This window comes from Leuciscus leuciscus (genome assembly GCF_965113295.1).
Source record: "Leuciscus leuciscus genome assembly, contig: HAP1_SCAFFOLD_402, whole genome shotgun sequence".
NCBI lineage: Eukaryota > Metazoa > Chordata > Actinopteri > Cypriniformes > Leuciscidae > Leuciscus > Leuciscus leuciscus.
The window spans coordinates 6,436-21,173 of NW_028118337.1; the positions used below are offsets into that span (position 1 = coordinate 6,436).

General features: G+C 38.6%; 1 protein-coding gene across 1 annotated transcript in view; it reads right to left on the minus strand.

Moving 5' to 3' along the window:
* Positions 1-2,893: 2,893 nt before the first annotated feature.
* Positions 2,894-14,738, minus strand: part of LOC309491649 (protocadherin Fat 4-like) — a gene marked incomplete at its 5' end in the record, with an annotated part of 53,980 nt that continues 42,135 nt past the window's right edge. Inside the window, 3 exons of the mRNA XM_082190703.1 lie at positions 2,894-6,203; positions 10,353-10,614; positions 12,679-12,896. Of these exons, the coding sequence (XP_082046829.1) occupies positions 4,318-6,203; positions 10,353-10,614; positions 12,679-12,896 (2,366 nt within the window). The 3' untranslated portion in view covers positions 2,894-4,317. The remainder of the gene's footprint in view (positions 6,204-10,352; positions 10,615-12,678; positions 12,897-14,738) is intronic.

Below are 14,738 nucleotides of genomic sequence, written 5' to 3' on the forward strand. Positions count from 1 at the left end.
ATATATATTATTAATTCAATTCTTATTCTAAATACCCAGCCGATGGGAAACATAATATGAGGTGTGTATGTATATATATATATGTGTATATATATATTCTTTTAAATACATAACACAGTATACATTATGCATATTTACAATATATTTAATATTTATAATATATAAATATATTTTATAAATATTCTATTTAAATTATTTGATTTAATGTTAAATAAATATTTCAATATTCAATATTCAATATTTTAATGGCTGGTATATTATTTGAGTTATTTTTGTCACTGTGATTGTGTGTTCGACGTGTTGTGATGAAAAATCTTAGCTGAAAACTTTCTATGGAAGTGAGTCACTGTGAGATGTCATTCTACATTACCCAGAATGCTTTGCACTTGGAGGCCTTTGCTTTGACATTTGCCTCTAAATCTCTTATGATTAATGTGTTGCTCATATTGAGAAACCACAGACTTTTCCTCACTGCGGTAAACATGGTAATAATTCCAGCCTTTTGTTAAAGTCTGATTTGACTTTGTTTCAGTTATTATAAAAGTTTGTTGGTTTCCCTCATATAACTGAGTGAGATCATGCATTCATATTTATGTATTATGATGCTTTTATACAAAGCAGCCTTTATTGAATTACATTTGATCAGTTCATGTAATGCACGGTCTATGCCCTCTGAAATCATATGCGCTTTATGCAAATCCAAGTCATTATTTACTGATGATTCTGTCATTTCCAACATTTCAGAGGCTGGTTCGACATCAGATGATGTCATTGGTCTTGTGGCCATTTGTTTCATAAAAGTGTGGAAGTGACTTCCTTTTCTGATTTTATGAATTAAGCAGCTCGTGATAATAGTTTATCACTAGAAAATTTTAAATTACCCGTTAAACATGAAATAATTATTTCATAATTTCTGAAAACTTTGAAAAATTAAAATTAAGATTAAGATTAAAGGTGTCTCTTGAACCCCGATGGAGGGAGTGTTTGGTCCTCAGAAGCGTCTGATTACACACCACACGTCTGACCCAAACGTCCTCACACACACACACACACACACACACACACACACACACACACACACGGACAGAGAGCAGAGGACGAGTCGAGTTTGGAACGGGAATTGTCAGGCAGATTGTGGGAATCAGACGGATAAAGACTTCACAACGTTCCAGAGAGAATCCAGGGTGTGTGCAAAACAGTGTCAGATAACTTTCTGAAACCATCCTGAAAGATTCTCTCGTAAAAACGTCTGATGAACACACACACATTTACCTTTTGACTTCGTAAACTCGACCGGGTTATTGCTTCTGAAGGGACGTTTTTATAAGGTTCACACACTTCATGAGCAACACGCTTTTATGATGTCTGACATTACAGAAGAGGGGTTTTAGGTCTGATTGATGCTTTAAGTGACTCTAAATGATTCATTTTTATGTTGCAGAAGTATTAAAATCGCAGTGTTAAAACTAAATTCAGAGCGTTGAAGAGAACCGATGTGACCAGCATGAAACAGATTCAAATGATCGTTACACTTTGAATTGAAATCATACGTTGGAGGATATGAATATATTTTCCATCCAACACACATAAAATTTGATCAAATTCATGATTGTTAAATCTTCAGACCACAGAAAAATATGCACCCGCCGCTACAGTTTTAAAGTAGCCCGATTACACTGGAAACCGCAGCTTTGGCGTGGATGTGACACTGGTTTCTGGAATGTGTGATTGTTTATTCACAGTGATTTCCTGTAAGTTTGTGTGAATTCATCTGTGTGTTACTGTTGTAAACTAAACCCCTCAGGAGCGCATGCAGCGTTCAGGAGCTTTTAATCACTTTCTACAATCAGAACTATCAGCTTTAACATGCATCACATTTCTTAATCGCCAAAAAGTGTTAAAACTGAATTTCTCTATTTTGGGGAAAAATCCATTTTGTCACCGGTTCCGGAAGTAAAAACTCTATTGATTTTGAAGGATAACTCATAAACCTTTAAAGACAGCCCTACTGTGAGCTAAGAGGATGTTAACTGATGGTGTTTGATTCTGCTGAAGCTGTTAGCCCACACCATTTCAACTTATATTTAATATAAACATGTTTAAAAGCAGAATTCGTGGTGAAAAACAACTATACCCATAATGCCGTACGGAAAATTACACCAAGAGCAACACGCTCCAAAATAGCTCTTTAACTCCGCCCACGTCCGTGAAGAACTGTGAATTTAATGTCGAATGTCGATCTCTCAACGCGCTCAAAATACTGAAACGCTTGTATATACATATGCATATTTTCTATAAACTTAAAATATGTTTTCATACATACAATCGACGTTCGCAAACGAGTAGTTTTATATTCTCAGTCGTTTTTAAATCAATTATGCTGCCTGTTTGCAATGCTTGGAATGGGATTGTAGTTCTTTGGGATTGTAGTCACTAAAGCCATTAAGATCACAGTCTTTGTCTTTTTGTTCAATTTGCTAAAATTTTGGCTTAAACTCAAAATTTGAAATGTTATGATTCTCCTTATAGCTGATTGGCTTCTAATGATTCTTTAACAAAGACTATTTTAAAATCCCTAAAATGGATTAATCAGCAGAAGTTATTACTCATATCTTTAATGAAAATCTTGTATTGTTGAACTAATGTTGTTCAAACCACATAGGCCTAGATTGTGCGACCATATACTAAGTTTTTAAGTCACGCTTGTGTTTTTCTGTCCTGCATCAGGGCTTCATTTCGTCCAAACCCTCAAATGTTTAATTCAATTCATACAGATTCATTTCTGTCCACAAAAGGAGCGGTTCATGACTAAATTCCTTGAATTTCAACCTTCAATTCATCCTGATTTTAGTCAGTTTAGTCTCATCACATCAAAACTGAAATGAAAACTGAGTATTTTTAAATAAATATTTTTTTTTATTCTGTTATTGGCTTTTACATGTATAAATCAGACATTATGTTATAGTTTTATCAAAATAGTGGAAAATACTGATGTTACATAAGTAACAAATGTAAAAAATAAGAAGTTCAATCTTCCGCTGAAAGTAAGAACCTCATTTCCAGCATATGAAAAATATCCATAAAAACGCTGATGAACCTTTAAGTTAATAACCAGTAAAAAAGTAGAAACAGTACATTTTTAAAAACATAGAGCAAAATAAAACAACAACAAAAAAAAAACACATATCAACAGAGAACATTGACTTCCAAAGAGCTTCCTTATTAATACAAAATGTACACATGTTCATAGTCTCGTAGCAGATGGGCATTGCGTTAGACGGGTCAAGTGTGTTTGTACGAATCCTGCAATACACCAATACAAACAACCATAGAAAGTCATAGTGTCCGTGCTCCCAAACGTAAATCCTCAAATATCCAGAAGGCAGAGGCCTGATTAATCTCATATCTGGAGGTTGTGTTGTTTTAGACGGCAGCCAGTTATTCAGGATGAGAAACACCCGTTCTTGGCGGACGGTTCCAGAGCTTTTCTTTCTCTTTTGGCCGGAGCACGAAGAACCGGAGCCAAATATGGCCCTGCTCTTCACACCGAGCTCATGGATCTGATTCCTAGAGGTCGAGGCACTAACACACAGGAAAATCAGCCAATTGGACGGAGCCCAGAGTCACTGAGGGTCACAACGACCCCTCATTATGACCAACTTTATTTGTGCATTCTGATCTCAGTCGGAACAGACAGACAGACGGACCAGAACTGATTGATTTAATATGTATGTCTGTGGTAGTGTCTTCCTCTTCCAGGCTGTGTGTGTGTGTTTTATACTAGGGGTTGCACAGCTATTCATTTACTCGTCAGATGATCACCGTTTACCTTAACATAAATGACTCACAATACAGCATGGAAAATGCAACGTTTAGATAATCTCAGTTGTACACAGCACCAAGTGGGGTTCACTCACAATGCGCAAAGTGCTCTAGGTTGACTTTATTAAGCTAAATTACAAAAACAATTGGCCAATACTGTACAAAGATAATGGCATGCAAATAAACTGAAATGCACCTTTGCATCTTACACAATTTGTCAACTGAGACCCAACACATGAACGAATGTCAGAATGAGACGACGAGTCTGTGCAACCCCTAGTGTGCGCACTTGCTCGACTAAATACAGTTTAAAGCCCAGATTTGTCAATTTGCATTTTTTAACTATGGACAGTGTTGACACTCTGTGTTGGGTGTTCGATGCACGTCTTTCAAAATCAGTGCTCTGCCTTGCTGCATTTAAGTTCGTCTTAATCAAATATCTCAATCAGTATTATGTTTCATCACAGCTCCTGACTCCAGTCTCCGATGCGTTTCTCATACGTACTGCTCGGCTTCGCCCTCGTTCAGGATCGTGATGGAGCCGTCGCCGCTCTTCATTTCGATATCTTTAGCAGCAGAGTTCTCAGGTAGCAGTGCTAAGTCTTTAAAAACGTCCACGTAGTGGGTGAACCCCGGACCCCAGTTCAGTAGGTTGTCCCAGTTAAAGTTGTTGGACCCTTGGCCCAGTTTGTGGGGTAAAGTGTGGTGCTGATACTCCGAGAGTGTGTTGTGACCGCTGGCCGGTCCTCCTTCGGCACGTCGACTGGAGTATCGCCTCGGTCGGAGCCTCCCTCCGTGGTCCTCGTCATCGGCGTCCGATTCGTTGACCTGGGAAAGCTTAGGCATGCGAGAACTGTAGGACACGGGTTTCTCTCGGTCATACTCCATCTCCGAGCACGTAAAGGAGTCATGGGAGTCGCTCTCGGAGGAGGATTCTGGAGCGGGGATGCCATCCGCAGGGTTTCGGACACGTGAGAGCGGTCGACGGCAGTCTTCCTCAGATGAAGAGCGCCCGTGATCCGCACTACAGATGCTAGGGTTCCTGGGTCGAGGTGTGTTGAGGCGTTCCACCTCTTCTATGGACAACCCTACAGGTGGGCCGCTTTCCAATGGGATTTGCTCGATGGGTTGCTTCAGGCGGCTCCCGGGACGAGATCCGTGACCAGCCATGGTTTGAGGACTCTTGCTGCGCCGACCCAAACGTGTGGCGTAGTTGAACATACCAGGTTGGCACACTTCGCCGTGGAAGTCGAGAGGGCTTCCGTCACGCCTTGCCAAGTTGAGTTCCCGAGTGGGAGTGTTACGATAGAAGGAGGATGGCTTGGTAAAGGGAGCCGGGCTGTGGCGGGACAAGGGATTGGGCGTAGGACAAGCTGAATGGCTGAGCGGGGTCGAGCGGAGCCCTTGGGTGTAGCTCGGCTGGTAGGTGTAGCTAGTAGTAGCACCCAACGGAAGAGGCGACTGACGGGCAAATCCCAGAGGACTGTGGCGCTGAATGGAAAACTTGGGAGTGTGGCTTCGGAAGTGTTTGTAGTGTTGGATGATGTCCGCATCTGATGGAGCAATGCTGCTGGCATTGTCGATGTCGTAGTGCTCCATGTCGGCCTCCGGACCTGCGCACGGGGCGCTGGGAATGGTTTCGTTGTTGTGCGGAATATCAGTTTCGTCGTAGATCAAGTAAGGGTTTTCCCGCTCAATGATATCAGGTTTGGGGTTTCCTTCAGGCTGTTTCCGGACCGTCATGTCGTCTCCGTAGGGTGGGATGTTATCCGGATCATCAAACGCCACATTCTCACTACCTTTCTTCTTCTTTTTCTTCTTCTTCTTCTCTGTTTTCTTCTCATCTTTTGGCACTTTGGTTTTCTTACGGCCCTTGCAGTGGTTGCAAAGTATGAGACTTAAAACGACCAGCGCTAAGACGGTCGCGCAGCTGCCAACGATCGCAGGAACCGCCCAGATTGGCAGAACCATCTCTTCGGCGGTGGCGCTTGGACTACAGGTGAATCCTCCATTTGCTCCCAGTTTGCACTCCGTTCCCTGTGGACACCGGACTCCCAGACAGGCCACCAGGCTCTCGCACACTCTTCCCGTGTAAAACTCCTCACATGTGCAGGTGAAGCCTCCACGGACACCGGGAACGCAGCTTCCACCGTGTTGGCAAGGGTTCGAGGTGCAGTCGCCCGGCGGGACACACTGGTAGGTGTACCATTGGTTCACGCACATCAACCCATCCCAGCATGGACTGCTATCGCATAGATTTGGGCCACGACAGCCGATCTTCACAGAGGGATCAGTCTTGGAGATGGAAACGGTCCCATGATCACCGCTGAAGGGGAGCATCTCTCCGTTATATTTCACATAGGCGTAACACCCATCAAAACCTAGAAAAAAAGAGAGGAACATTAACTCATGGTTAGAGTATATTTTTATTAGAGAAATGGTTAGAGTATATTTTTAAATGTATGGTAACACTTTATCTCGATAGTCCACTTTAGACATTCTACTAACTATAAGTAACTTTGCAACTACATGTCAACTAACTCTCATTAGAGTATTAGTAGACTGTATGCTTAATATCTGCTAACACTTTATTTTGATGCTCCCCCAACAGACTATACTGTAAGTATCTTGGCAACTACAAGTCAAATTATTCTACTAACCCGGACCCTAACACCTAACCATAACCTACTATATTCTACTAATAGTCTAATGAGAGTTAGTTGACATGTAGTTGCAAAGGTACTTATAGTTAGAAGAATGTCTAAAGTGGACTATCGAAATAAAGTGGAACTGATGTACTTGCCACTAAACGGCTACTAAATGACCCAAAAAAATTATTTTATTTATAAAGCACAATTAAAACAATGTAGTGTTGACCAATGTGCTGTACAATCACACAAATAAAATGTACTTTCAAACAAACAATGACTAGCAACATCTGTTAAGAGCCTCTTGCCAATTAGCCTACTGAACCAAACGATAATTCACGTAAATGTATTTTTCAGGTTTCGTTTAAAGGGGTAGTATAATGCCCTTTTCACAAGATGTAAAATAAGTCTCTGATGTCCCCAGAGTTTGTGTGTGAAGTTTAAGCTCAAAATACCCCACAGATATTTTTATATAGCATGTTCAAATTGTCACGTTTGAGGGTGAGCAAAAACGCACTGTTTTGTGTGTCTGTCCCTTTAAATGCAAATGAGCTGCTGCTCCCAGCACAGAGGGCGGAGCTTCAAGAGCTCATGTCCATTTACCTCACACAGACACACACTGAAAATTTCAAAACTTTTAGCCTTTTATGTTCAAACAAACTTGTCTGGAGTCAGACAAAGATGGAGAGACTCAAGAAGAAGTGACAACATGTAGAAGCAACAGGACATTTCTGAATGGTTAGTTGATGAATTTATGAAGCTGATGTGGATTTAACTATCTTCTAGTCATTGATTAGCATATTCTGTCATGATCATTTATAAATCGCGTTCCCGGGGGCGGGGTTTATGTAAATTCTAGGCTTGGTGAAGTCACTAACCCGGGAGGAATGTGGTGTAGTCCTTAAAAAGCGATTTCTGTAAAAGCAAATATCTCCCTTTGCTTTGAACTTTGAGCGTTGTAACTTTGCAGATGTTGTTTATGCGCAAACAGCAACATTACACACTAACTAAAGTTAGAAAAGTCAAATCATAATCAACCACCCCTTCAAAATAACCTAAAGAAGGAGCCAGTCTAAGATGTAGAGGTAGATTATTCCAGTGCGCTGGAGCTGCTACTGCAAACGCCCGATCACCCCTTAACTTCAATCTGGTCCTTGGAATGTCTAGGATCATCTGATTTACTGATCTGAGAGACAATGTACAATATAACAATATAACATTTTATATACAAAAATCAATAATTAAAGATCAGTTCTGTACTGCACAGGCAACCAATGAAGTGAGGCTAAAATTGGTGTTACATGCTGTTTTTTACGAGTACCTGCTAAAAGTCTAGCAGCCGCGTTTGGAACCAATTGAAGACGTAATTGTTTGATTTGTGGACAAAATACGCTGCAAATTGCACAAGATTGTCCGCTGCGAGTCATTCTGCGGGAGACTAGCGCTTCCACAACATGACAAAGAAATAAGATTGACTTGAAGAAATGGACATTGCTTAGTTTAACGCTATACAGGGAGACATTTTGTTTGGGTTTCTGAATCGCTGTAGCATAGGCCATCATAGAACAACATTCCCCCCTGGGAAACACATCAGCAAACGTCGTTTTTAACATCAGGAGGAAGAGAAACAGACTCTTCTCCTCAACATAACTATCCTGCAAGCCAAAAACTGCAACCTTTTAAGACTACGCCATCTGGGAAAAATCTTGATGTCACTGATTCAGACCTGCACTATCATGTTGCCTAACAACGAACAGTCAACAATGTAAATTGATGTTTATTGAATCTATGCCCCATTCAAACCGAAAACATTTGGTTCTGTTTATTAAAGGGGGAAAGCATACTGGCCCAATTCTATTTTTCATTCTCTCTCTTTCAGCCATTGAATCCAGAAACGGCATGACCTTATGTGCACAAAATATGTTTATCTTAAGATAATTTTATTTGATATTTTGATTTATTCCAGTAAAAAAAGTAGGTTACAACCCAACAGCTCGATTTGACCACATAGCAGGTGATCTTTTCTGCTCCTGAAACCTCTGAGACGGACACAAATGAACCAATAGTTGATCAAATTAATGTGGATAGCAGATCAGATTATGTTCAAATAAAATTTTAGATTGTTGAATCATAGTAAATCTGTGCACAGTTTGAGACATTGTGAAATCTTCAGAAACTATAGACACTTACTGGCTCTTTTTCTCAGGGAAAAACATCTGAGAAGGAGACTTTAGCAAAACAGTTGAGATTTTCAAGAGGCTTTCCTCCGAGACCTCACTGAGACCTGTTACACAGCCCGTCTGGAGCTCTAATAAAGATTCCAGTCTTATCGCAGGCTAAACGTCGTGTCTTTTCTCTCTGTGAGTGTCTGAAGTGTTTTTAATGGACAGTAGTTCTGCCCTGTGCAAGTCCTGCAGAGGAAAGTTCAGACATTTTTTCCTGTTGGCAGTCCTCTGTCTAACCTAGTTAGCACACAAACACACACACTTTCTCTGAACTTTCTCCTGTCACTTTCACTCGCAGAGGAAAAACACTCCAGAGTTTTGATTCATGCAGAAAATCTGCAGGACCGTGCCAAACTATGACGCACACGCTGCCTGCGAGTCGGACATTTCTCACTGCTAAATTTGTTTAGTTCGTAATTAACATGGAATTATGTCATTGTCATTTCTGCAGATTAAAATATGAACATTTTATTGTAAGATGCTTACAGTACATATATTACTGGGATTATTGGTTTGGTTGGTGTTTTAATGCCATAATGCAATTTTCAAGGCAAGTAAGAGGTTGAAATTCTATAAAAGAGCAATTTAAAACCTATACGCATTATTTTTTACATTTAAAATGGTTGACTACAGGAGGACTTTAAGAGATACTGCAACGCAGAGCAAAGTGTTTTGCTCTGTAATGATACTTAAGGCATTAATATATATAATTTAAGCTAAAACTCACTGAAGTGTGGGATTTACTTGCTGCACCATTTTTGTAAGACCATTAATAATATAATTAAGAGATTAATGATGATTGAGCGTTAGTGATGAACGCCTAATGCTAACAAGCAGAGTCAGTGAAGGAAAGAGGAACAACAAGAGCAGAAAACAGCTGAAATCAACTGAAGGTAAAAGAAGACATTAAATCTCTCAATATCTGATTAAACAACTTATTAATAACCAGTTTGACTTCATTTCAGTCTCAAAAGTGAGAATTATCAGCGGTTTAGATTCTGATGATTAAAATGAAATAAATAGATAACAGGATTTAACAGTAGCCTACATTACTTGCAGAATAAATACATAATAATGACACTTGTGTTCATTTTCACTGTATAAATTGGGTGTTTATTATCTTTTAAAGTCCCCCTGTGGTGAAAATCCAGATTTTAATGTAGTTTATGTGTCTATGTGGTGTTTTTAATACGCTTTAAGACAAACCATGTGTAAATTCATAAGTCGACACCATTGCTGAGTATTTCCTCCTTAAAACTGCAGTGAACCAAAGACAGTCTCAAACACACGCTTTGAAATCGCTGGTGTTTCTGACGTCACAAACTACCTTGTAACCAATCAGATCAACGTGTGATCGTCAACCAGTGGATCTCTGAGCTGAGTGAGTGAGTGGAGGCGGGGCTCATTTGCATATTCATAGAGCCGCGCATACTAAATGAGGCAAGGGTGTCGAGTTACATTCAAGATATTTTAAGACATGAAGAAAAAAAACATTTAAATATGTAATTTTGGAGATTAAAGATGAGTTTTAAGGGATAAAATGATTGACTAAAGGGGGAGATTGAGAGATGCAGTGTTTTGCTCTGTAATGATAGTTAAGGCATTAATATATATAAATATAAGAGGTTCTCCAGAGTGTGGGCTGATGGGAACTGACCCGGGCTGGTCTTCTGCTGTGTGGGTCGGGCCGGGACGCCACCGAGAGACAGTGTGTGCACGTCGATCCCGCCGAAGTCCTGCGTGTTGTGCAGAATGACTTTGGAGCTGGACTGGTCGATCCGCAGAACGGTGGACGATCCGTTTCTCTGAAGCAACAGTGTGTGCCACTGACCGTCCGACAAAACCACATCTCCCACAATCCTCTCCACCTTCCCAGCGACTCCGGCGTCAGACACGTACTGCAGAAGTCCATTCTTCAACTGAGACAGAGAGAGAGAGAGTCGATGAATGCAATTTCAATACAATTCAATTCATATTTATTTGTATAGCGCTTTTATTTGTATATTATTTGAATATTTCAGACAGAAAGCAGGAGGATGTGTAACTAAACAGATCAAAATGTATTTTAATGATATATTATTATTATTTTGCCTTTTTTTCCCACTGAGCTCATCACAGTGCATTCTGGGATAGCCTTCTCACTAAAACACACATGCAATTTAGACAAACTTATTAGACAAAAATAAGTGATCTTAGTAAGCAGTGTTGTTATCGTAAACTAAAACTACTAAAACTTTTAAATGTTGAACGTTAAATGTTTTAAATGGATAAATGTTGACTTGGTAACTAACTAGAACTAAGTTTTAAAATGACTAAAACTAATAATAAAGATAACAAGAGGTTTTAAACAAAAGGAGAGAAGCCCACACACAACACAATTATTAGCAATTAAACTAAACTAAATACACTCATTTAAATAAGTTCAAGCTGAGGCTCTAAAATGACTAAAACTGAAAAGAATTAAAGATAAATCCACAAGGTTTTGTAACAGAGCTACGTCCCTGTCATGTGATAATCTGATGGATTCATTACTGAAATGGAAAAATAATCTTGTTCGAAAAGCGAAGACATGACAGAGAAGAACTGCGGCGGAGAGGAAGACTGATTTAAAGACCTACGAAATCTGGAAATGGAAAATCCGTCCTGCCAAACCTGAGATGTGCGACACCATGCTGTGATTTATACGGTGAGTGTGTGTTTGTGTGTTTGTGTCCTTGTGTGTGTTTGAGTAGTAGCTCTCGGTGGCCTCACGATTCAGATGCAGTGAGAGAGACGAGGGCGAGCGAGTTCAGCTGGCCGAGAGCCACACACACACTCTTACTAGGGGTGTAAATCAGACAGTTCACCACCATACCATATCATCTGTGACCCTGGACCACAAAACCAGTCACAAGGGTCAATTTTTTGAATTTATATATCATCTCAAAGCTGAATAAATAAGCTTGTATGGTTTGTTAGGATAGGACAATATTTGGTCGAGACACAACTATTAAACATCTGGAATCTGAGGGTGCAAAAAAATCAAAACATTGAGAAAATCTCCTTTAAAGTTGATCATTCATGTTCTCGATTGTGCAGCATTCACTCACACAAATACATGTTTTATATATTTACGGTAGGAAATTTACTGAATATCTTCATGGAACATGATCTTTACTCAATATCCTAATGATTTTTGGCATAAAAGAAAAATCTATAATTTTGACCAATACAATGTATTGTTGGCTATTGCCACAGATATACCCGTGCGACTCGAGACTGGTGACGGGATCCAGGGTCACATGTTAGATTCTCTCAGCCAGCGATAAGATATTTGACGATATCTCAAAAAATTCTGCGATCCGATTACGATCCGATTCGATTCAGGGCTATAACGAATGATTTAACGATATTTTGATATTATGTGCCAAGTTTACACACCAAGTTACATTTTTATTAACTCACAAATGCAACCAAAATATATGACATGAATGTTTAATTAAACTCTTTGAAAAATGTTGCACTCCCTCTCCCAATTCAGACATTTACAACAGAAGAGTTTTTATAAATCATGTTTCTTTAATATTGCGCATTCCAAGTAATATCAATCAAACTGCAGCTGGGTTGTTTTGATTAAGTAATAATAACAACAAAAATACAGGTAACTTACAGGTAAAATTGTATTACTATAATTATAAAAATTATTTGATTAAAAATATTATTACTATACATTTTTTTATAATAATAATTAAAAAAATTATATATTATTATTATTATTATTATTTTTATTGTAACTTTTTTGCAAAAGCAGATAACTCCAACAGTAGTTTTTTTGGGGCAAAAACCAAAGTGTGGTAAATGGAAATGCGTTGACGGACGTTACATGAGGATGTGGAGAGTGTCAAAATAAAGGTATTATAATAAAGGTAATATCTCTATTTCATGTGATATGTTTGATCAATGCATGATCCATATGGATGTGTTGTCCCACTGCTAACTCTTACCCTGACGCTGGTGTAGTTGTAGCTCTCCTGAGCGTGCACAAGCGTTCCCGATCCGCTACGCGTGCGAAACTTCAGCTCCAGACTGCTGTATTCCTGGACGGGACGGCCCGGGTCCCGCAGCGCTCGAGCCAACAACACGTCCCTCTTCCGGCTCTGACTCAAACCGTAGTCCAAACGCCCAGACCCGTCCAGAGAGAGAGCCGTATCTGCCGTGATGTCTGAGAGATGCACACACTCCAGTCAAGACCTTCACTTATACAGCGCTTTTACAATATAGACTGTTTCAAAGCAACAAGTCAGAAAGATGTGATGAACTGTTTTTGTAAATATGACTCATCTTATACATCATGTACAGTCTGTACAAGTGTATGATTTACTTTTCCCCATGGTCTAGTGTTAAAAAAATCAAATCAAATTTGCAATATCGAATCGCAATACTTGTAGAATCGCAATTCTTAAAATAATTGCAATACATATCGTACCGGCACCCAAGTATCGTGATAGTATCGAATTGGGAGATGGGTGTATCGTCCCAGCCCTAATATATACATACATATATATATATATATAAAGCTGGATATATAGTACATCCTACCTTCCCTGCACACATACAGCACACTCACGTAAAGGGATACATACTATAAGCCTATAGCAAATCTTATCTCTGTGATTGTTTATATCATCACAAAATGTAACTTATATTACCGCACAGCTCTCTATAAAAAGTAGAATATATATTTTAGTAAACTTTATCTGCATACATACAGTATAGTTGAGTTAAGTAATATATATTGTATAGCAAATCTCAAATGCGTGGTTGTTTATATCATTGCAAAATGCAACTATATCATTGCACACAGATATATGTAAAGTTGGATAAATAAGTAAATCCAACTTCATCTGCATACATGCAGTATATTTAAAGCGCTATACAGTATGCTATATAGGTAATAAAGGCAAATCTAGGCTGCAACTATGATCACACAGCTCTCTATATAAAGCTGGATATATGTATATATGAAGAGTTCAGATGCAAAAGTCTGAACTCTTCATATATACATATATAAATATATATTATATCCATCTTTCTCCGCATACATACAGTATACTCACATAAAGTGATGCACAGATTGCTATATAGCAAATCTCAACTGCGTGATTCGTCGCAAAATCAAATTATATTATAATCCAGCTCTAATCTTCTAAATGTGACTATAATGTGACTGAAGAAAATCAGGGTCATCAATCAAAGTACACACTGTAAGCAATCAGCCAGGAAATATATGATGTTTAATACACGGTTATGCACACCAGGTGTTTGGGAAAAGATTAGATTTAGATTAGATTAGTTTCGATTTTTTTGACTTTCAGAAACCAAACTGGTGGTCTGTTGTCACTTTATCATGTCAGGACTAGTTAGGACTCAGTGAACATCAGGATCTATTTAGTTTCTCTGGCAAATGGAAAATGCACATTATTAAGTGCATATTCAAATGATTTATGTTTTGGTGAAGACACGCTTTTTAAAATATTACCACAGGTGAATAGGGTAAAAATTGTACTAATAGATATCATTATACTTTCCCCAGCTGATTAATCACAGTACATTAAGACAATTGTTTTGTATTACATGTTTTCTAAAATGTTATATTCATATATGCAAATGATGCATTATCAATTAAATATGCACTCATTTGCATACATTTCCAGAAGATTAATCTGAACATTGGATAAAGCCAGATTCAAAACTCTTGTTGGATTTTGTTGACATATTAGAGTTAAATGACTTTACAGAAGGGATTTTGTATTTCTCTTTTTATCACTTTATAAATCAGAAAATACTGTTAACAACTGGAAAAAAAACACATTTTCACTGTTTTTAGGAAATAAATTCTTCTATAAATCAGTGTGAATGATATATGAACAAATCCCTCAGTAAAAAACCTTCAGATTATAGATATAAATGAAACTGTAAGTTTTGGTATATGTAAGTCCTGCTGAAGTGGAGAACAAAACTTTAAAGATATGAATTGTAATTGAAATCGACAGATGCAAAAAAA